The sequence below is a fragment of the Aythya ferina genome, assembly GCF_964211825.1.
Source record: "Aythya ferina genome assembly, chromosome: 4".
Classification (NCBI taxonomy): Eukaryota; Metazoa; Chordata; class Aves; order Anseriformes; family Anatidae; genus Aythya; species Aythya ferina.
In genome coordinates, this window is record NC_140300.1 from 13,499,704 (window position 1) to 13,524,195 (window position 24,492).

The 24,492-nt window shown below is 36.3% G+C and overlaps 1 protein-coding gene across 2 annotated transcripts in view; it reads left to right on the plus strand.

The window, feature by feature from the left end:
- Positions 1-24,492, plus strand: part of STX18 (syntaxin 18) — a 66,486-nt gene that overhangs the window by 10,805 nt on the left and 31,189 nt on the right. For both annotated transcript variants that reach the window (XR_014692286.1, XM_084516834.1), the window contains exon 2: positions 22,218-22,285. Coding sequence is in view for 1 of the 2 variants with exons in the window: in XM_084516834.1 (XP_084372960.1) it covers positions 22,218-22,285 (68 nt within the window). In the remaining variant the exon portion in view is untranslated. The remainder of the gene's footprint in view (positions 1-22,217; positions 22,286-24,492) is intronic.

Genomic DNA, 24,492 nt, shown 5'->3' on the forward strand with positions numbered 1-24,492 from the left:
TGCTTAATGAAAGTATCTACCACAGAAGTTACTTAGTGCAAAGTTAATTACTTAATTTATGACGTTTTTTCTTGATTTCTTCACAAATTTCAGAGGACGTATGGATGTACAATGACAGTTAAATTAACTTTTTTTTTTTTTTATAAAAAAAGCATTATCCAAAGTGAGATACTATTTAATATAACAGTACTACCTTGCTGTAGTCTGTCTCAACCCATTTCATGTGTATGAGCTGGGTATCTCCTTGTTTTGTACATTTTCTGATCTGTTTAAAAACACAATGATGCATCATAAAGGCAGTCCATCTAGGTTGTAAGAAGAGATTTTATCTGTATTAATGATATTGTTCCAATTCCTAAGACTTTTAGTTCATTATGGTTCACTACCATTGTGGTGTAGATGGGAAATGCTCACAAGAACTCTGCTATATCATATTCAAAAACTTTATATACAGTAAAGGAGCATACAGACAATATGGGGAAAAAAACATGTAAAAGACGATCAAAATGTAAAGGAAAGAATCAAAGGAAAATGGTATCGAAGAGTTAATCTGTTCAGCTAAAATGGGGTCTACCATAACTTCTTACGTTCCAGAGGAGGGCCGTGAAGATGACCGAGGGGCTGGAGCACCTCTCCCATGAAGACAGGCTGAGGGAGCTGGGGTTGTTCAGCCTGGAGAAGGCTCAGGGGAGACCTTAGAGCAGCCTTCCAGTACCTAAAGGGGGCTACAAGAAAGCTGGGGAGGGATTCTTTGTCAGGGGGTGTAGTGATAGGTCAAGGGGGAATGGCTTTAGACTAAAAGAGGGTCTTAGATATCTTAGATAAGATATTAGGAAGAAATTCTTCACTCAGAGGGTGGCGAGGCACTGGCACAGGTTGCCCAGAGAAGCTGTGGATGCACCAGCCCTGGAGGTGTTCAAGTCCAGGCTGGGGCTTGGGGCTTTGAGCAACCTGGTCTGGTGGGAGGTGTCCCTGCCCACGGCAGGGGGTTGGAACTGGATGATCTTTAAGGTCCCTTCCAACCCAAACCATTCCATGGTTCTATAAGTTTATTTTTTTCTGTTACCGCATATAGAACACACAGTGCTGTGGTCTGGCTATGACTTTACTGTTTTACCATACACTGCTTCACAGTTTATTGTCCCTGTCCTGAAATTTGCAGTAGTTTTAGGAGTGGTTTGTGGGTTCACACAACACACTTGAAATCCATGATATAATTTTATTTTGTAGGGAAAATAAAGCATGAAAGTTTTTTTTTTCTTTTTTTTTCTGAGCAAAACTTTTTATTTTTTCTTACAATGAACGGAAAGAAGCCTTTTCTATACAACTCAAAATATAAATCTGTTTTTACTGAATTAAGCAATACATTAAACTCTAGTATTAATATTTTAAAGAAGTTTTAAAGAAATAGCATTTAAAAGCATCCACTAGGGTTATGGGAAGGAAGATGATACAAATATTACATGGATTTTATCATTTGAGTACATTTGCATGCTTGTTTTTGATGTTAACAAGAATCAGAAGTTTACTTCAAAGACTGCTTCTTGATTTGTTTATAAGTGGCTTTTACTGATGTTTTTAAAAAAGAGTGATTACTACAAAAATTATTTATTTGTAGGCTTTTTATAAATTGAAGTGTTTAGAACAAACTGATTTGTATCAGTTCTTTAAATAAAGTGGTTGAGGTTTCGTTGTTCAGGGAGAATTTTGCAGTCTTTGCATGATGGGCAAAACCTGCTGTCAGGGCAGACAAGTTAATAACTGTTCTTATATTATGCAACATCTTTCTGCTGAAGCTTTTGTGAGGATTGGGTCTGGCCTCAGGATTTGTCCCTTATGTGGAAAGCTTTGAAATAATGTGAATAAAATGTTAACCATGGAAATGACATGAGTTAGTTGGCAATGCTCCTAATCTCTTTTATTAGCACACTTAGTGACAGAGGCAGATTACCTTAACATATGTGTTATTTAAGGACTGGTAATGGGAACACTACTAACTCTGACAGAAGAACTCCAAAGGTGTCAGATCCTACAAAGATAACCGTTTGACTGAGGATATTCCCAGTGAGGTAGTATTATTTATTAAACACAATTTATGTTGTAACAAATAATATTTTTGCTTAGAATTTTATAAGCAAGAAGATTTTTTTTTTTGCATTACAACACTCAACATTTTGAATAGTGAAGTTGTTTCCTCTGTCTTCTGGGGCTATGAACTGAATTACTATATTGCTTTCTAATTTTGTGTTGTGTTTTCTGCTTTAAACTTTTGTTATGGTAACTCTGAGAGTCCCTATCTGAGGGCAGGACTGGATGTCCTCTGCAGATCATTTGAGCTTTTACGAAGCGAGACATTTAGAGAGGTAGGGGAAGATGTAGGATGAAATCCAGCTCGCACTGAAATAGGTTGCAGAGTTACGGTCAACTTAATTGGAGAAAAGATTTTTCCAAAAAAAATCTTAGAATGAAAGTTTAATGCTTACTGTTTGTTCCATGTTGTATTTTGTGAGTGAGGATGAAGACTCAAAAAAGATAATACTAATAGAGAAGTCTTCTAAAGTGCTTTCTGGGCCTCTTCAGTAAGGTAAACGCCTCTCTTCTTGGTTTGTAAGAAGTGAACTGAATTTGTTGGGGCTATTTGTGCGTTGAATTGGGTCCTGAGAGATCATTCTCAGAAATTTCTGACAAATGGGAAGAAATTATGAATAAGGATGTTTCTAATTTGTGTTATTTATTCCTGCTTCAAAGATATTCTTTACCCTAAAAAGAAATAATGATATGAGTATTTATGCATAACAGTTGTTGGGTAAAACTTGCAGTTTTTCAAGAAAGTTCAGTTTTGAAAATATGTAAGAGTTGTAGCAATTAACCTACATGCACATTTATAATTCTAGAAAATGGATGGCATATTACATTCAAAGACTGGATCTGATAGACCCAAATTGCTTAAAACATCAGTTATTGAAGATGTCCCCCTGGGACTTTGAGAAACCATTTAACAGATGAAAGTACATTTTGAAAAGTTTGACCTTACAGGCAATCATAAAATGAATCAAAACAGTTCTTTCCTCCCCTGAAATGTACAGAGCCCATCTGTATCTAATCCAGTAATTATAGACTGAGTTCAATTACCTTTTCAAACTTGGAGCAGACTGGAGACTAGGCAGTGAACAAACATAGGGTTTTGTCTAGACCTCAATTGACCACAGTCTAAAACTTGAATTTATATCTAATTTTATTTTTAGCTTCATTTGATAGTTTTTAAAGGATTTATTTTGCTACCTAGTCACTAGATCATGAAATTCTTACTTTTGTGTTTACAGCTATATTTTTATCCCAGCGAAGTTAATAAAATGACAGTTGCAAGAGTTTCCTGGATTAATCATTTGAATTGTAATGAAAACTGGGCTAACCAGCTCAGACTTTTGAGTCTTCAGTGTTGCTACAGTGAGACTCTCAAAGGTTTGGAGGAAACTATATTGTTTGCATTCTGTGCTCACATTTGTATATTTAATGTTCAGATTAAAAAAATAAAAACAAAACAGCTTCATTGTTTTTTACTCTTTTGGAAGAACGACTCCCAGTCCTACCTGGCTGTGATTTTGCCAGCAGTTGACACTGTTAGAAACTATGATAAAAATACATTTGTGGCGAATTTATTAATTTATTTCAGTTAGGGGAGACACTCTCCATTCAGCCATATATGTAGTGTTAAAGAATACATGCACAGATGTGTTGGATAGTACAGGTAACCCTTTTAACTGCCAAGTCAAAGGTTAGGCATTTCTTGATATTACCCACAAACTACGCAGACCACACCATAGCATGCATGCTGCTGAGAAGTGTTGTGCTACGCTCGCTGAGCCATGCAATGGTGTTGCCAATGTGACCATCTGATTCCTTGCAGGACGGTGTATGTGCAACCATCTCCTGGACCGTGTTTTTTGCAATAAAGGAGTGTGGAGTTGGCAGAGGAAATTGCTGAGCTGTGCAGAAACCAACTGTAGTGTGCAAGACTTCTTGTTGTGATGGCACATTTCCTAGGGCTCTGGTAGTGGTGTAGAAGCGGTAATTAAGGGCAAAATAAATGCTGTGCTGTTAATGTACAGTTGTGCAGCATGCTCTTGCTGGGATGGCATTTCTTGGTAAATGATGGCCGTGATAATTGATGCATTAACTTACTGATTCTTAATAGTAATCAGTATTTTGTAGCAGTTGCTGTCATTTGCTAAGAATGCTGGTCACAGTGAATTCCAAGTCAACACTTAGTGGATAATACAACTGTTCCAATGAGCATTGCATTTGGTGTGGCAAGCAATAATCTCTTGATATTTAATTGGCTTTCCTTGTAACACTTAAGGAACAACTGATGTAATGAAGTGTTACATATCTGTAAAGCTGAGAGGCCTAAGAGATTGCATATGATTATTCTGAATCTATTTTTTTCTGTATATTAATAGGAATAGGAAAAGTTCTCTTTTTTTAGTGTATAGTAGTTTTCTGGATGAAAGATGAGCTGATAAGGTAACATGAAATATATCCAGTTACTTTCATAATCATAATTTCAAAGCATTTTTTAAATAATATATGATGAAGAATCCTATAACAGTTTTCAGTATATAACATCAGTATCCTTTCTTCCATCAAGAAATATAAAAGGCTGTCATATACTAAGCAGTGCAGAAGTCCAGCCTTTGGTTTCAGTCCATCAAAATCCTATTTACAAAAGCACTGAGCTCCCTTCCTTAGCTCCGTGTTAGGAGCTGAGATCACCTTTCATCTGTTACTAATGATGACTGTCATACTCTGTTGTGTGATCATATTTGTACTATAGGTTTATCCTATAAGATCGGACCATGCACTGTCTTAAGAACAGCGAGCTCTTTGGGTCAGCACATTTTTTTAGTCCTCCTTACTATAATGGTCATAAGAAATGAACAATACAGCTGGAGATTTTGTTAAGGCTTGTTCAACGTAACATGAGCTTTTGTAATTGAAAGCAAGGGCATTTAATATCAAATATAAATTTATGATTTTTTAATGTATTAAAAATCTTCATAGGAGTTAGAGAACTACATCAGTGATGCTGAAGCTGTTATTGGTGCCCCCTTTCAACATTTCTGAAACTCAAGTGTTTCAGACCAATAGCTAAAGCATGTTGAGAGCAAAGTAAGGCAATGTCTTTCAGTCTGTAGGTTACCTGAAATGAAAAGACTATATATTTTGTTTTGAATTCTGTTTAGTCTGTTCTAGGTAATTTTAGTTCTAAGATCCAGTGACACTCATTCTTTTTTCCCAAATTCTAAACTTTAATATTTTGCTTTAGTAAGAGTATTGCCTGCCATAGTAGACGAAAAGTGTGGTACAGTAAAAAAGGAAAAATGACCACTTCACTGTACAGTGCACAGTCTCTCAAGTTTTTTTGATGGCCCTATCAACAATCTAGTTGGCCCAAATCAGGTCTGGGTAGGATGATTCCACCTCTCAGCTTGTTAGCATGTGTGTGTTTGGTTTGCGACTGTTGCAGTAAACTACTGAATTGCACTTAGGAAGTCGCATTCAACTACCTAATAGATTTACTGCCACGTGCTATCCATTGCACTATTTATTTAGAGTAATGAAGCACTATATATTTGTAAAGTCAGAGGAAGAAGTGTTACTTTCTTAAAGAATAGACTGTTCCTTCAATTTAATGGAAAGGGGAGTTTAATAAGAGAAAATATTTCATTTGTGATTCAGTGGAAATCTCTGTTGACTGTTTTCAAACCAGATTATTTAAGTCAGTTCCTAAAATTGCATATACAGCCTCTGAACTGAGAATGCAGGCGGTCAGAGTCAGGAAGAGAGCATGTCTTTTATTTAACTGCCTCAAACGTTCAAGTAAATGCATTTAAAAATATATTTTTTTCATGTAGTATCATTTTTAAATCTAAAGAGAATATTGAATTTATTATAATTTCCAAACTTGGCTTTGGCAAAAATACTGTCTCTTCGGGAGTCTTCCTGCTCTGTCCTGTTTCATTCATTTAAAAAGCAGTAATGTTCTTTTTGTCATCATTTGCTATTTCCAGCATTTAATTTTTCTGACAGTGTGTGCTTTTTATTTCTGGCCCTGTGTGTTGTGTTTGCTCATAGCTCTGTCCCGTTGAAATCTGTCCCTCATGACTTCAGTGTCACTGATTTCTTATCAGTATTTTCTTTGTTCAAGTTCCATTTGAGTCCTTTTTTACCATATGTTTCCTGATTTTTCTACCAGCACATATCACAGAAATAATAGTTGCTTGTTTATTTAATTGGTAAGATAATTTTCACTGCAGGAAGGGTAAATTGGTCACTCACAAATATCAATGGCTTCTGCAGTAAAAAGCAGGCTTATTATTTGCAGTTGCCATCTAATTTGTCATATAAGGTGAAGAAATTATAAAAACTGTCCATGTGAAGCTGCAATCTCTATAATTTATATTTCTTTTGTCTTTTTTGTCCTTGCTTTTTCTTTTTGGACTCTTTCCTTTCTTGACTCCATAGCATTAATAAAGGCTGCAAATTGAGCAATAAAAGGCTGTATGGAGTTGTTAAAACTATGCTTTTATATTAAGCACAAATTCCTCAAACCAGTATAAATATAAATAAATTACAATAAGTTACCTAAACTTGATAAACAGTTTAGGTTATGCTAATTTTATACTAGACACAAGTTACAAAGTTACATTGATAAAAGCTTGTCTAAATTGAAAGTTTTAATGTTTGTTTTATTTATTTTTACTTCTGTTTTTTTCTTTTTAATATCTTTTTTTTTGGGGGGGGGGGGCAGTCTCTGTTCCATGCTTATTAATGCTGTGGTTATGTCAGACACTTGTTGCAGAAATCATGTTTGGATTGTTACTAAGGGGACTGATGAACATTCAGGATGAAAAACAAAAAGGTATCTTCAAATTGTTTTTAACATTACGGCTTTTCAGTATTTAAGCTTCCCCTATACAGTTATGCAGCTATACAGGGCATTCAACAACATGTTTTTCCATTGGTATAACATCAGAGTTGCAGACTTCTGAACTTGGTGTGTGTTTCTTGGGAAGAAAAACAATAATTTTGGGGTGCTCTGGTTCTACTGCTGATCTGCTGAGAAATAAGGTGCTACTAAAAACAGGAGGTCATATTAGCAATCTCTCTGCTAACATATATATATATATAGTATATAGTGTTTTGTTTAGGCTATTTTGCATGTTTTCAAGGAAAATACTAAGGAGAATATTTTACATTCTAATGGGTGAAGAATCAAAACCCCCAAACTGATCATGAACTGATCGTGATTCTGCTTTTGCTTTATTACCCTAAATAAAAGTCCTAAAATAAATAAAGGTTCTAAACAAATTATTGCAAGTTCATGCTAGCTTTTCTGTCTCTAGTGCCTCTCTCCTATTTGCACTGAAAATAATTGTTAGCCAAGATATATTTTGTGATTTTTTTCTTTGTTTACCTCAGTCCCTGCCCTCTGCTGCTGTTTTTAATCTCTTCCATCATCTTTTCAATTCTTCCCATTCTTCTACTCAATTCTTCAGTACTACTTAGTACTGCGTTTATATTGTCATCTCTGTGCCCCAGTGAGTTTGCCCACCCCCATTGCATCTACCCCTAGTCATATGCCTGCACAATGCTTCCCCTGTTATATTGACCACTCTCCTTATGTTCAGTCCATGTTGTGTTTAATGTAGTATCACCTCTGTCCTTGACGTGCAACACTGTACAAAAAAAATCACCTAAGAGCTGTGAAACACGTGGCAAAATACAGTAGCATGCTACTCAAGGATAGAGTTAAAATTGTATAACAAATGATATCCATCTTATAATAGCTACTCTTATTTCTACATACTTGAATCCTCTGAAACACAAGTATTTTCTGGTTGTTTTGTTACTCTACCCTGCTCAAAGCATTTACATGTATATGCTTTATCAAAACCTGGGCCATCTAGTTGTTGTGACAAAAAATACAGGGCAGAGCTGATTTCTTCACTGCATACAGTTTGTCAAGACACTGTGAAACTGCGTGATAGATGCTGAATCTGACTAAGACCTTTTTAGTAGCTCTTACAGCTTTGTCTGTGAGGTTGTGGACTGCTTTTACACGTACTTGGTGGTGTGGTGGTTTACTTTGGTGATTCCGTCTCTTAGTGTGCCTACGTGCTGGATAACCTGATCAGGGCTTATAAGCATGGATCTATCAATACATATGAAATGCCCCAACGTGTTGCTCACCATCTTGTTTCCGAAAACGTCTCACCTGGCTGGGCACCCACAGTCCTGCCTGTATTTCTAGTCATGTAATGTTTCCAGTATGCGGGCTGCCTTTCTTAGGCAGCCGTGAAGGTAGCTCTGTAACCCACAGCCCTCTCTTCATGTAGGCCCTTTGCAGCTGGCTGCCTCAGTACTTGTGCTGGGCCTCAGTGCAGATGCTGTTTGCTTTTATGTCAGCCAAGCCTTTTCTTTCTTTCTTCTACCTCTGTGCTATTTTTTTGCCTTGTTTGTGTGTGGGGTTTCATTTCTGTTCTCTCTTCGTGTTTGTACACTGGCTGTTTTTTGTTTTGTTCCCTACCCTCAAGTAGATGCATACCATTAAAAAGCTACAGGCCACATTAAGCTGTGGGTTCCTGTGAGCTTGAGGCCTTGTAGAGGTGGCCAGGATGCTTTCATAATTGAGTCACGTTGTAGGGAGAGGCAGCCTGGCAGTAAGCAGGTGAGTTAGCTAGGAGATGGGAGCAGGATGTTGCATTCCCAGTGTCTTACTCGCTTCTTGTATGGCCTTGCTAGGTTCACGCCACTGAGTCTCTTCTTTCTACTTCATCTTAAGCAAGTTTTCTTACATCTGTGTGAGCCTTGAGTTTGGATGGTTCTCTAACATCATTCTCGTCTACAGACTGAGGGAAAAGGAGGGTACCAGAAGCTGACATCTGCCACGTTAGCAGTGGTTCATGCATCATGTACAGTTGCTCAGCTTGCCCCAGTCACATCCAAGTTTCCTCTGCTGCCGACTAATAACTGAGATTTTGGAAGAGCAGGCATTGGGGGGGCAGTGTGCTGCAGGCCCCAAATGCATGCAGTTCTGACATATTACTGCCATTGCTGGTAAGCATTGCTAGGTAAAGAGAGAGATTATGAAAAGGTCTGTGAGGTGCTGGTAAGAGGAATGTGGAAGTGAGTTCAGTCCCAAACTTTGGGTGCAGCTGGAAGAATTCAGAATTCTTCCTGGGATGATGTGTGCGTGTGAAAGATGGAGGGGGAAAGACTAGTAAGAGCGTGTAATTCAGTCTTTTGTGCAAGACAGGAGACAGTCCCTTTGCCAGGAAAAGTCATATACACTCTGTTGGAAAGAGCACAAGCATTTTGGAGTGAGCTCTTGTTAAAATATTGGCAATGTGTCATTTGCATTACCTTTGTTTTCTTGAATATAAAAGTTGAAGCGGCTGTGAGTAACACTCTGGTTTCTGGCTGTGAATTAAAAGCCAGGTGCCAGTTTTGCTCAAATGAGGTTCTGCACAGGGATCTGTGGGCACAAGTATTTGGAGAAAACTAGTAATACTGCAGATTATAGTCTGGTTAAATTGATAGGCGTATTTAAGACCCAGTCATTTGGGCAAAGAATGGCATAATTTCACATACTGGTAACAAAAAATACTCTATAAAATGAACACTACTGTAACTGTTGCTCTTTCATGTTCGGTTGTTCACTTCATCCTTTAGAGGACCCTCAGGCAAGGAGCAATGCCATTCTGGAGACGCATTTCTTTCTCACAGACAGCGAGAAAAATTCTAAAAGTCAACATAAAGATTTAAATTATGGGAGACTATAGTTTTAGGCAGCAAGTATCATAGTGGCTTTCTGGTTTTCAAATCGACAAGCTAGGCAGTGAGTCACACCATGTAGATAAAGGGGTCTTAATGACTACAGAATTGTTCCCGTGCTAATGAACAGTTACTGTATGTTTAGAAAGTTCTGGCTTTTAGGCAGCTTAATTTTCTTTCTTCCTTTTCTTCAGTTATATATCTGTTTGTTGTATAATAGATAAGAGAAGAACCAGATTAGAAGTTTCGATTATAGAGTTTAGAGTTTAGATTTCTAGTTGTAAATAAGGCTGCAATTATTTATTTTTTTCTAATATGGTCTTATAATTTCCGTTGATATGATTGAGGTAGGTTCATAAGCAGCTGGTATATGGAGAAAATATAACAGCTAGAAATGCCTCATAATTTTTCGTGATATGTATAGGTATAAGAGAAGTGCTCTGTTCAGTTACATTTCTTTTGAAGAAGATTCCTTCTACTGTATAGTTTTCACAACTTCTGTTAGATTTATGTGTCAGTTCTGGGTGTTCCCGCAGGAAATTATTTCAATCTGTTGCACTGTGAAAAATTTTCTAGGTTTTGGACTGTGGTTTCTTGTCATGATGTTATATTGTGGAACATACCTGTGAATCTGGCCATTTCTTTTACTTACTTAATTGAGCTATCAATACTTAATTATTTTGACCTTGAGGTTCTTTACTTATTATTTTTCAGGGTGGGCATGGTGTAATGTTTCTTTCAACCTCATAAGTACTCTTACCCTATAGTAAACACTTTTTTTTTTTTTTTTTTTCCTGAACATAATGTCATTTTTCAGCAATGCTGACATCTAAAAATGCTTCCCGGTTTGTTGTTTTTTCTTCTCTGCTGTTCCCAAAGTTGTATGAAAAAATCACAGAAAGAAAATGTGCTGTCTTCTCGTTGGTCTCACAGTGTCATAGAAGCTTCTCATGATTGCTTTTATCTTTAAAAATGTTTCTTACATATAACTTCAGCTATATAAATCTACAAGTCTGTAACTTTTTATCTTTCTGATTTACATGCATCTTGAGTAAAATTAAAATATGTAGAGATGATCTTGAAGGTCTTTTCTAACCTTAATAATTCTTTGTTCAAATTGTTGATTAAGTATGTAAGTAAAATAAGTAAATACAATTAAGTTGTAAGTAGCCCATCAAGGAAAATCTTATGACTTTATACAAAGGTGTCTGTTGAATTAAAAAAAAAAACAACAACAACAACAACAACAAACAAACAAACAAACAAAACAAACAAAAAAACAGAAAACTAACTTTCATTTGCAATAATAGTGTTTTGATTTTGTTTTACTCTATTTTCTATGAGCTTGAGACTAATTTCTATGGTTTCAGGGGACCTAAATCTCTAGATTGCTTTTAAAAGTGAATGTTTATTCAGAACGGGGCTGACAGCCTCTCCTTAAGAGAAGCTATAATTTAATTTTATTTTCCTAAGTTTAAATGCTTAAAAAATATTTATAATGATACCTCAAAGGCATCATAAACATGCATAAATAATTACACTCTAAAATTACAAAAATTACAGGAAATGGACATTTAAAAAATCTTACCAAGATTCATGGCTGAGAAGGGAGAGAAAAGGTGTCTTGCTTCACAACTTTGAATTTTTTGTCAGGAGTTTCTGCTTTTCAGTGATTTAAAAAATATACGTTTGAACTGTTGGTGTTACTCACACATGAAATAGCACTGATTTTCCTTTAACTACAGCTAAAGCTTCCCAATCCTGAATTTTGAAAGCACTTTCTAGGGAGAAATTTCTATGTGACTGCCTACTGTAATTTTTTTTTTCAAGCAGAAATTATTCTCCCCATGCCTCCTATCCCTGTTTCTTCAGGTGCCAAAACAATTGGCACTTACTAGACATATCAAAACCAATATGAAGAGCATTTTGTAGTGAAGGGGTCCAAAGATGTTTTTTTGTACCACTTTGGTACACCTGGGGGACTGATGCTTATTTGGTAGCTAACTGAACAGAAATATGGCAGAGTGATGTTGTCTAAAGGAGGGGACTTTTGTCCAGCATTACAGTTGGACCTTCACTAACTCGGGTAGAAGACTCTTTACTGAGGATAAAGGAAGGCACCCCAGCCCTTGGTGGTGGTTTCAAGCCAGTTTGAGCTTTGATTAAACCTCTGGCCACTGCTGTGGAGTTGAGAACCTGTTGTAGTTTGCTTTAGTTATCATTTTATGACACTACTATAGGGTGGATGGAGAGAATGGTAGTATTAGCAGACTTGATACTTTTCTTCAGGCTTACTCTCTTCTTATCCACGTCTGGTAAAAGTTATTAAAACCATAACCCTTTAATTGCTATTCCCTCTCTCTCTCCCCCTCGCCCTCCCCCCTTTATTTTGATAATTGTTTTTGTTTTTATTAGGATGAGTGGAGATGAGTTGTATTTCCCTGGGATGAAGGAAGGCTTTTATTTTTTTTGGTTGGTTTGTCCCGGTCAGAAAATACAACGAAGCAGCTTATCTCAAATGGGGCGGCATGGAAGAAGTCTGATTGCCTAATTGGGAGACTTTTTGTATAGATTTACTTCTGATGTGAATAGCCACTGTTGGAGTGCCTTTCCTCATCAACTATGTACAGACCTACAGTGACCAGGTAGCCCAGTAAGCTCCTAAAACTTATGGTAGATGATCCAGGTCTTGGGATTTTCTGTTACATGAACAGGAGGAAAAAAAAAATAAATACTTTGTCTTAATTTTTCTGCCAATACCATAAAGCACTTGAACTGAAATCTTAATGTGTTCATAATTAACATCTTCCCAGATTTCTATTTATTTGCTGTTGCGCTTGATCTACATGCCTTTAGGCGAGGAGCAATGACTTTCTCTTTGCAGACTAGACGCTTTCTTGGTCCCGTCCTCTTTGTGTTTTAATGGGGAAGAACCTCACAATTTGATGCAAGTGCTAAAGCAACCACTGAAGTGATCTTACACTAGCATAATAAAAATGAAGGTGTTGAAATGTAATGAAACGATTTCTGTACTAAGAACAGTATTGTGCCAGTTACAAAAATCCATAAAGAAAGACTTGAACACTGAAACAAAATGGAGCTGGTTCCCCTGCATTGTGTTGGACAGGGTGGTAGGGGTTTGAGAGGCAGTAAGTTCCTTGTATGGTGCTGCATCAGGGTATGGGTGTTTTTGTGTCTGCAGAAAATATGCAGAAGTGGAAGCAGGGTCGGCCTGCAAGAAGAGCAGGGGGCTGCAGCGGAGAGGAGCCTGCCCAGCTGATGCCACGTGCACACCGCCTCTGCGCCCCATGGTGACTTCCACTGACGTTGATTGAGTTTAGTCCCGAAGTTAAACACATGAATTTTCTGTGAATTGCGCTGTAAAAATGTGGATCCTGAATTTCATAATGATGCTGAGATAGAGTAACCTTTCATTACTGGCTATGCATTAAATGGGACTGGAAATCTTTTTATATCGTAAAACATATTTGAGTCAGGAATACGTAACACTAAATGAGTTTAGCCTGTGAGAACAAGGGATGAGAAAAATTTCTCTCGCAGACACAAGCAAAGTTGAACGCAGTCACTGCAGCGCTGTGAGTGGGGCGTTTTGAACAGCAATGGTAAAGGCCAATTATTGCAAATATGTATTTTGGCCAATTTACTTTTATCTCTCAACCAAAACATTCCCCACAATTGTTGTGGAGTTTATATTTTAGTCAATGAGGTTTTGGATGATTGTGTAAAAATATAAATGCTAAAGAAAGTTATGATTAGACTTGGACAATAAACAAGAAAAAGGGAAATAGTAAGTTTTATTAAAGTCAGATGTTGCTTTTTTATTGAAAGTATGTGTTGCCACAGAGAGAGTAGATGAAGACTGGTTAAATAAAAACATTTAGCCTGACTTTACATTTTAGAAAGGCTGTTATTTTTTTTCTCAAGGTCACTTCATGTTCCTGTTGACCCTCTGCAGTTTTCAGAATATTTAGATGTACTTCTGTACATGTGGGTATCAAACAAGTTTATTCCCACAAGATGTAAGAAAACAGTGACAAAACTAACACAGATGTCTTTATTGAAATTCTACATGTGTTGCAGTTTTTTGATTTAGAATTAAAAATTAGTTTCTAAGTAATTATCTATAAAACAGACTTTTCCTGTGTTTATAAGTCCCTGGAATAAAACCATTTAAATACTTTGTTACACCACACAATATGCATTATGATAATTTCAGTGTTTGATTTTTTTTTTTTAATCAATACCTGTAAAATAGTTTTTCTACACAGTCGGAGTTTGCTCTTGGCACTATACACACTTAAACAAAAAAAAAAAAAAAAGTACCACCCCAAATAATACCCCAATAAAACCTAATTCCAGTGATAATACTGGGTATTTTTGGTCTTTATTATGGTTGGTGGGGAACTGGAGCTTTCATGCTTTTAGGTCTTAATTGTACTTTACTTCTACTAGAAAAATCTTTAAGAAAAATAGTTTGTAATTGTGCCAGAAAATCACAAAAACAGTCTCTCCATCATTTACTTAACCAGATCATATATCCCATACAAATAGATTATATTTTAAAGAAAGCACAGTAAGGTGAGATTTGAAGCTTTTAGGCTGATATTGAGTTAGTTATTACCAAATTTTCCAGGTTGTAAAATTAACAGTGAATAAAAAAAATATATCAAAATGATTAAATGCACATCCAAAGTGTAATTAGAGGTTGAGTATTCAAAATGTGAACTGATGGCTAATGTAAATTTTTGTAATAATTCCTTATAACTCTATCATCTCCACCACTACCACCAATTTTATTTTAAATTATAGAAATACTGGTAATGTTACATATTTGGTCTTTTTTTTTTTTTTTTTTTTTTAGTGCCATCTTTACCTTTGAAGAGTGAAAACACTTCATTTTCATGGTTGTAATCGAATTATTTTAATTTTGAATGTTTTTACCCCACATACCATACTTTTCTTTCTTTCTTTTTTTTTTTTTTTAAATACAGCACATACCCATTCTTGGTTCTGTTCATTACTTCACTATGAATGAAAGACTACTAATAAAACGCAATTAGAATTTTTCCCTGCCCATTGCTGCTGCTGTAACGTATATGCTGATGGAAAGCAGAAACTGAACCAAGTCCCAATTTCATGAGATTAGAGGTAGCCAGGCTGACTGTCTCCTCGCTTTCTCCTACCCCATTTGAGTGTAGGGCCACCCCCATGCCATTGTTTAGATATTATTTGCTCTTTTGGGTTTCAGATTACAAGAGCAATTGATCCGCGTGACCTATTTTAGAAACTTTACCGTTTGCTGTGGAAACCTAAACCAAATGTATACCCTCAAGAGGCAAATCATCTGAAAACTGGCCAATTGGCATTTTGAGGCGGTGCAGTGCTCCTCGGCTGTGCATTCCGGTAGGACAGCACCACCTAATGGGCTAGAAATAATTTAACATCAACATCTTTTTAACCAACGGTTTTCACACTGCCAAGGAGATTCAGAGCTGAAGCTGAGTATCTTGGTGTATCTTGGTGTGTGTCATCATAGCAGCGAATTGCATCACTTCGTGTTCTGAAGATTCAACTTTCTGAAGTGCAGAACCCATTTTTTTTCTTAAAAAAAAAAAAAAAAAAGCACTATATGTTTCTGGGCGACAATGCTGCAGAAACCATTGTGAATTCAGTGGGTTTACAGTGCTTAAAATATAATATGTAAGGAAACAGTGGAATCTGGTCTTTCATGTACAATTATTTTTAAAAGTTCATACCTCTATCTCATCAAAGGTATTCTGCAGTGGAAAAAGTCTCCACAGGAGACATTTCTGTATCAAAGCCTTCCTAACCAGCCTTTCCCAACTCCAATAGTTTAGTTAAGAGCCCAAGCTCTTAATTCTACACTTTGTTTAATAAAAATTGGTTTTCTGTTTATGGTATCTATAATGTTGATTAGGTTTAATTGCCAATTTCAGAAAACATTTGCACTAAGCATGGAAAACTTCCTCTATTTTTTGAAACAATTAGGTTTTCATGTGTGATTAAACAAAAAAAAGTTTATATTTCTCTGCTGATTGCTATACCTCCTGCTAGAACTAAGGTTGTACTTTTTTGGCCTGAAACATGAAGCCCCTGAATATCACCTAATATTTCACTGAAATTCTGAATTTCTTCTGAAATAATCAGGTTGACTGTAATTTTAGAACTGGAAACACGATAGGTAGCTAGATATTATTATTATTATTGTGTTTTTTTTTTTTTTCCATTTTGCAGAGGGGATTGTAAAATGTAGCTACGTTTTCATGGATCTATAAATGAAATCTATTTAGATAAACTTTTGAAGATCAGTCTTTTTGGACGTACTGAAAAGTTCAATGTAAAACTCCTGTTGGAAACTTTTTTTTTTTTTTTTTTTTTTTTACAATTAACAAGGGAGTTTCATCTGTTGTGCTTATCAGTGTGCTGCTGAATCAATCAACAGTAAATGCAGTGTCTCTTACAACTGTTGCAGTCTTTCCATTATATTTTCTTTTTAAGTATTTTTAAAGTTTTCTTCAACATCTTTTCAAAGTTCAGAGTGGAAGCATAGTACAGAGTGCAACAGTCAGTTTTATATGGTAGCAAATAGTTGCGCATTGTTCCGGTAGCAAAGTAAACTTGATAAAAAGCTATGTTTGTTCAGTGAAAATGACTATTCAGCACAGTCAACTTCTCCCTACAATATGTCACGGGAACCTACCCCAATCATTTTAATCGTAAACAATGCTGCTGCTTCTTGCAGTGGGTTAAGCGTATGCAAATTGGAACCTACTGTTTCGTGAGCGATCAATTCTTTGTGGCGAGTGGAAAGAAATGTTGTATGTATTGCTAAGATACTGCAAGAAACATAATCAGCGTCTTTGTTCAAAGCATACACATCTTTTGAAGATGCTGCTTAGCTGGGAGTGCTTTCCTGTTTATCTTCTTATTTAAAAATATAAGCTGCTCTAAAATAATAAGAAAAATCTCTAAACAGTACAACATCTACCATTTCCTAGTGAAGGCCCCAAGTATAAATAGAGCTGTGCATGCCACCTGTGGTAGCAGATGGCAGCCATTCACAGCTTCTTTTTGTGCTGGACCTGCATTATATGCAATAGTTGCTTTTATGGTTTAATAAAAGTCGTTTGAAAATCTACAGGGGCAACAGAACACAGATACATGTGTTAAAGAGGTAGTGTACAATGAAGGTGATCTTTGAAATGAAGGTAGAGTATAAACTGGAACCTAAAGTGACTTTAAAAAGTTACATTACAGGCTTTAATGTGAATTTATAGAGAGCTTTTTACTTACACGATGCACAGTGCTTACCCTGGTGTTGCCACCCAGCGGATAATGATTGCTGGTTCACTGCAGAGAAACACGGGTTTCCATTGCCAGAACCCTGCTTGGGGGGTTAAGTAACACCTGGAGTCTCTGACTTCTGTACCTGAGTGTGTGGGTTATCATTTTAAGTTTCTTAAGTTGTAATTACGTGCACCATGTTTCATGGCAGATGCATCTTTTAGGAAGTTCCCTACTGGTGCTGTCTAGCTTCTCTTCTGCCTTGCGGTGATAAAAATATTTGGGTGTCAAAACAAATGCAAGAGATTGTTTGCATTTACTCTTAAACGTTATTAGCCTAATTTTCAGAAGAATAATTTTAAGAAAAATCATTCCAGTGTGTCACTGTGTGGTACTGACCCTCATGGGACAGCCAGAGTGTGGAGTGCAGGTGGGAACGCGGATGGATGAGGGAAAGTCTGGGACTGTATGTTTTTGTCAAAAAGAAAGTAACCTTTGGTATTCTGGCGGTGAACAGCAGTTTGAGAACATGCTGTTAATGTAACGCTATAACTGATGTTGGCAATATTGGGAGGAAATGTATTTTTTCCCCGGATTCTCATAAAAGTGTCAGTTATCCAGAAATTCAGTGGCGTTCTTCTCTATAAGATAACTTTGCTCTTAATGTAGAGCAAGAGTGCTGCAACTGTGAAGAGCATTTCTCTAAGCCCTCCTATCCCTCCGGGGAAAGAAGGAAACCATTTCTTTGTTTCAAGGCTGAAGGAAAGGTTTATTTCTCTGCTGCAGACTTTCAGAGAGGAAGACAGTTAATTTCCAAGAACTATGACGGGAGGCCAGTACTGAGATGTGTTTGTGCTTCATCTTCAAATTGCTTTCATCTATCCTTTTGAAGGCTGTGTAGATTGGTGGGGTAATTGTTTTGAAAGCAGGCGTGTATGGCAGATAGGAAGTTGCAATTACGATGGATGGGAAAACGGAACGGGGAAAAATGGATACACTAAAATACAAGTGGAATTTAAAATTGTTCCATGTCTACTTGAAAGATTAATTAGAGAAGATAACAAAAAAATATAGATATATATGAAAAACTAGCCCAGAAGCAATAAGGAGCAGGGTACATGGCAGAAGGAGAGACTGGTTGACCAAGAAAACTGTTGCAGAAGGGAAGACTTTGTAAGGATAAAGTTCAGGCTTGGAAAGTTCACGGTGACTTAACTAATGGTATGAAAAAGCCTGCAAGTTAAAATACTCTAAGTATGTAAATAAAAAGAGAATGAGAGAAAAAAAGTGGATTTGTCATGCAGCTGGAGTATATATTATGAAAAGCTCAGTTATGGTTTCCAGACTGAATTAATATGGAGAGAGCCATGGTCCAGCAGGGTAAAAGCAAGGTAGGTACTGGGAACCAGGGCATGGGGCTGGAAACTTGGAGCAAATCTCTGTGTTAATAAAGTCATGTCACAGTTATCAGATAATCCCTGGGCTGAGTTCAGACACAAGTCCGATGGCAGCTATTTTTGGTGAAAACACATTGAGTTGGTGATGGTACCGTTTGATCAGAGGGCAAAATTTAATGCCTATAATTAAGTCTGCAGAGAGAAAATGATTATGGCATCAGCAGGGCTTTTAGTCTGACGCAGAGGTGTTCCAGGCTTCAGGAAAGACTTTAAGTGGAAAAAGATAAATAGAAAGTAAGATACAATGGAGTATGATTTCATGCCGTACTAAAAATAGTATATGCCCAACCAACTTGATGCTTTAAGAAAATCATATTTCCTTTATTAAGAAGATCTGGTGTCTGATGGTAAAGGGGCTGATAAAGTGCTAATAAGTCTAGAGGAGATTAGCAGAGAAAATACTACCTGAATATGATGTGGCTGTAGCAGAAGCAGTAGTTCTGCGTTGAAAGAAGTGCTGCACTGGAGGTTAATGGTTGAATTACTCTGGGATTGAGTTTTAAAAGTAATCATATTTAACACTGTGCTCATTTGGGGGAATAAAAAAAAAAAAGTAAGATTTTGGTAAAATGCAGTGATGAGGAAATGCTGACCAAATGCTGACCAAAACAAGGAGTAAGCTCTGAGCTAACCAATGCAAATTGGTTATGCAAAATGAAAAAAAAAAAATGCAAAAAACATTTCCAGGTGAGTAACAAAGTATGAACACCAGTGTGTGCCCTTCTGGACATTTGCTTTGGAAGAGGATTGATAGAAACTGGACCACATGCAAAGAAAACTTACGAATTAAGCAACTTCAGAACTACCTTGTGTGGAGAAACTAAAAGCTCGGGGTCTTTTGTCTGGGTTGAAGGTGTTGGGGAGATAATTTAGAGTAAACTCATAAGGGAAGAAGAGCTCTTAAGGGAAAGGACTGTTTTGAAACAAGAACAGATGGGTGGAAGTTGGTCATTAGGAAACCTGAAATTTTGGCAGTTCTAATTCATAATAAGAGCAGTAAGATTCTCATAAAGGCCGTCGGTTGGAAGAGGAAGAGGCTTTATTGCCCTTAGGATGGAGCTTGATAAGTCTGTAAAGAGTGTATGGTGTGCCTCTGATAACCCCAGAATAAATGCCAGTTGATGACCCTGGAGATATCTTCAAGATTTATATTTGTATAATCATGGATATTTTGTGTCTGTAGAAGATAAGCATGGTACCTTTAAAAAGAAAAAGAAAAAAGAAAAAGAAAAAAGGTGTGTGTGTGTGAGATAAAATTCACAGTCCCTTTATTTAATGCTAGTGAGACCTTTTTCATAAAAATCACTTTATTTTGTTGATGCTGTAAAGACAAATTGAATTCACAACTATGCCAGTAGTCCACAATAAGATAAGGCAAAAGAGAAATAGCCTCAGTTCAAGATCCCAGAGGATGCTGTTAGGATTTGAGGGAAAGCAGAACAAGAAGTCTCACTTCTGATGCAAATCTTGGGAACTAAGAGCTTGATGCAAGTATGGGCATAATGGTGTCATTCTAAATTCATGAAAATAGCCTTACAAATGAAGGAGAGGCAAAGTGGGGTCAGTGCAATTCAAATACACGATGACAATTTTAGCCTAAATAGAATGCTCTTTGTGACTAGATGAATTAATTACTGTAAGACAGTGTTCTTGCTTGTCATTCTGATTCTTTCTGCTTGTTAATCACCCCTAAATTGTGGCTATTGCAATAATATTAAGATTTATTACTTATAAAATTTTGCTAATCTCTTTTCTAGTCTAGTGTTTGTTCACGTATTAATGTAAATGTTCTGGAGTTTGTCTCTGACTTCACGTTTCCACTCTTTGTCCCCCATAGCACTTTCTTTCTGCCTATTAAGGATTATTGTTCTGCTGAAACACTGTATGACTTTTTAAAATGTTCTGCTTTTATGGTCAAGCTCAATTTACCTATTAAGCAAAGTTCATGATGTACAAATTCGGAGCTGAGAAAGAGATCAGAATACAAAAATTATGTTCTGGTGGTGATGGGGAGGAACAGCTATAGAACGGTTTGACTTAATTTTTGTGCCTCGTTGATCTTGAGGAGTGATTTCAGTGTTTCTCTTCTTATTGCTTATGACAGTGCTAACACGCTTTAGGAAAGTTTGGATCTACTGGAGATAATGACCAAACTCTGTTTGCTGTAACTGGGATAAAATTCTTTGTGCTGTTAATCATCTGGAAAACTTAAAACATGGAAATTGGGAAAGTTATCTGATACCATGGGTTATAGTAAAAAGGAAACAGCAAATGATAACAGGGAAAAGTATACACATCTATTTGTGCAGGAAAATGCATTTTAGCTGTACAAATCACAGCAGTCTGTCTAAGTACATTTTTTTTTTCTTTTTTTTCAGATCTTGTGAAAAATAATTGGGGGAATTAATCTTCCGTTTATGCAAACTACTCTGTGTTCTTTCTCTGTGGTTTTTTGTTTGTTTAATTACAAGGACCATTTGCATGAAAATAGGATTTTAAGACTTGAACGGCTTCTGATGCCTTTTCCCAGATACATGGAGTAAACCACATTTATTTTATTTGTAAACTAAAACAACTATTGCTTTGTAAAATTCCTTGCATGCTTTTTAAAGCTGAATTATTAATGAATATTTGAGAATATGCTTTAGAAGGGTTCCCTGTGCACTTCCCACCTTGAAAATACCTACCTGTAATGTATATAATTTCTTCCCTGCCCTTGGCCCCATCATGTCTACTTCATGACCTGTTAAGGAAGTCATATTGGTACTCATCTTGTTTCCATGGCTGATTTAAAACTGTATTTCTGTACTTCTTCCATTCTCTAAGATAAGTAGCATCTGATGCTACACCAAATTTTTTAAATTCAACTGAAGTTTTCCAAAGTTCTTTCATATTTTAGAAGCTTTTTTTTTTTTTTTTTTTTATCTTTTCAAAAGATCTCTGTAAAGGCTTTGATAATCAAATGAATTTACATCAAAAATGTATCCATGGTCAAGTGGAAATCCAGAAACAGAAATCCAGAAAAAGGGGGTGGGGGTGCGGGGAATGGATATATTCCCTGGCAAAACATGCCAGATGATAGAGATGATGCCTGGCTTCAGGCACAAACTGGTCACTCGCTGTATTGCTGCACAAATAGGAAGGAGGGGGCAGCACCTTGCTCTACAAGTTCTCGTAACTGAACTTGAGTATTTGCATCGCTCTTCATCAGCAAAATGTTAAAAATTTTCTTGTATAATCTGAAATGAATTTATTTTCTGAGATATATGTTGGCTTCTTGGTTTCTGGTTCATATCACTTTGAAAAGTTTAGTAATGTTTAGTGATATGCTTAATATTTGTTTGCTAGTATTTAATATTTAGTTTATGCTTTTTGTACACAAGACATACATTTTTACTATTCCTTTATAAGTTCTGCCTTCATATAACAGAGCTTTCCATGATTTTTATGTACTGATTGCTTGAAAAATGTGAAAATTAATTGTTACAAAATTAATTTTCCTAATTCATGTTTGAGGAATGGAATTACTGAACTTTAAACATAAGAAAATATTAATTTATGTAACTTTGGCATTTAATATGGTTTCTCTTCTTTTAGATTTCCAATATTGGGAAGCTGAAAGATTTTCTTCTGCAACACAGAAAGGATTACATTAATGCTTACAGGCAAGTGTGTATTTTTTTTTAATAGTTTTGATTTATTTTAATTTATTTTCAGATTTATAAAGTAGACTGCCAAAAAATCTATAGGCATAATGATTGAAAACAAAATGTAGGTTGCTTATTATTTTTATTATATTTGCTTATTATTTTTATTATATTTGGTATACCATGAGCTACTTAAGAATAATAATGCAGGCACATAAAGAAACTGGTCCGAAATAAAAAGAGGCTCAGAACTTGAATAAGGCTTTCAGGGTGAGATCTGAAACAGGCTGTCTGTCTGAGCCCAACACCTCTTAAGGACCTGCAGAATAAGTTTCTGCTTTGGTTCCCGAGAGAGCAGAAGACTAGATTCAGTCATCCAGTTTATGCCTTCCACTCTGTGATGCTAAACGTCCTTGTTGTCTCCAAGTATATAGTCAGTAGCATCAGCAGGGCCTGGAGGTGAGTGATGTTAACTCTTCAGGTTCTAGAACGTGAATTCAGACGAAGGGCATCACTTAAAATACGGTGTTGTGTTGGGACAACAGCACAGGTTTTGCTTTTCTGTGACAAAAACTTTTTGCTTAAGTTCTGGTAGTTATTGTGTAGAGAAAGTTTTAAATTCTCCTCAGCTATTAGGAGACATTCAGATTTGCTGGATCTGCTTACTTGCTGTTAGCCTTATTAGTATGATTTGTAGAAGAGTAAAATGGAAGTTTTACAGATTGGTGCTAATAAGAAAAAAAAAAATCATGATCTGCGGATTTCACATGCTTAGTGAATTATTATATCAAGTTATCCTAAGACCTAAACATTTCTGCAACTCGTATTTTGGCGAACAAATAATCAATTAATTTGAGAAATTGAAAACTTGCTTTTTAACTAAAAAATTTTTCTACTTGCAAACTTAGTAGTCATCTTATTGTACAGTACTCCATTCCAGAAATAGGAAATACTTTTCCTTTTGAAGGTTCTTATGTAAGCTTCACTATTTCCTGTGTTGTATTTCTCCGACATGACGGCAGAGTTGCATGGATTGAATTGGCCTTGTCTGCATTGTGATTCTGCCACAACCCTGACTACAACTAAACTGTTGCTGCAATTCAGGTAGAGCTAACACAGTGTAAAGGCATCTGTGTATTGAAGATACTGAGTCCCAAATCGATGTAATGCCTGTCTCCGAGAGCCTCAAAAATGAAGAGTTTGGCATGTTTTAGAAATGTAAGGCAATGAGAGCTATTCATAGTCAGTACTGGTGAAAATGAAGTTCCTGCGTGGGTGTTGCACAAATCAGTTCTATGTGGAAGGCATAAGAGGAGATGCTTTTACAAGCACTGAGCAAAAGTCTATGTGTTATGTCTAGCTCTCTGCTTTTCAGTTGCTTTTGGAATAGATGATGAACAACACTAGGTGGAGCTACCAATCAAATACTGAAATAACTTCTTGTGTGAAAACTCCATGTGAATGCATAAACTGAGAAACTGCAAATAGCTGCAGAGAGAACAACCTGTCAGTAGCACATGACTTCGGGGTACTATTTGTGTTTTATTAGCAATAGTGTGCATAAAATAGAGGTGATAAAAGGGAGTAAAAATTTATCCAAGCTATTTTGCTTTCTAAAAGTTGATAACGTTCTTTCTGTAAACTCTCTTTTAACCAGTTATCACGGTAATTCTCAGTGATTTTTCCCTGCCTTAGGCATTAACTAAGGAGAGAAAAAAAAAAAAAAAAAGAACTGTCATTTCCTTTCTTAACCTTTACAATAATCATGAGAATCTCATCTGATTGCAGTTGATCCTGGCCTTAAAGGTCAAATATAAAAGAAATAGTGCTGTCAAATTCGCTACTAGATTGCTCATGCTATTCTACTTTGTGAATACGAAGAGGACTGTAGCATCCATGCCGGCAGTCTCAGTCTTAAACGCCTCATTCATTCCAGACAGAAGTTTTAATAACAGACTATAGGGAAAAATTGTAAAGAATTTAATACAAAAAGAAGAGCTGGAATTTATGTAGAAGGCTTAATTCTGTTAATGAAATTTGAATACTCTGTATTTTGTCAATTCCGCTATTTGTTTTTAAACTATAGTAGAATGTGTCAGTGAAAATTGACTTTTGAGCTATGTGGTTGAGTTACTCAGCTTTGTGGAACTTCTTCACAATGTGTTACATCCAGAAGTGTGGTTGCTTCTTTGACCTTACTTTTACAGAATGAATTCTCCAGTAAA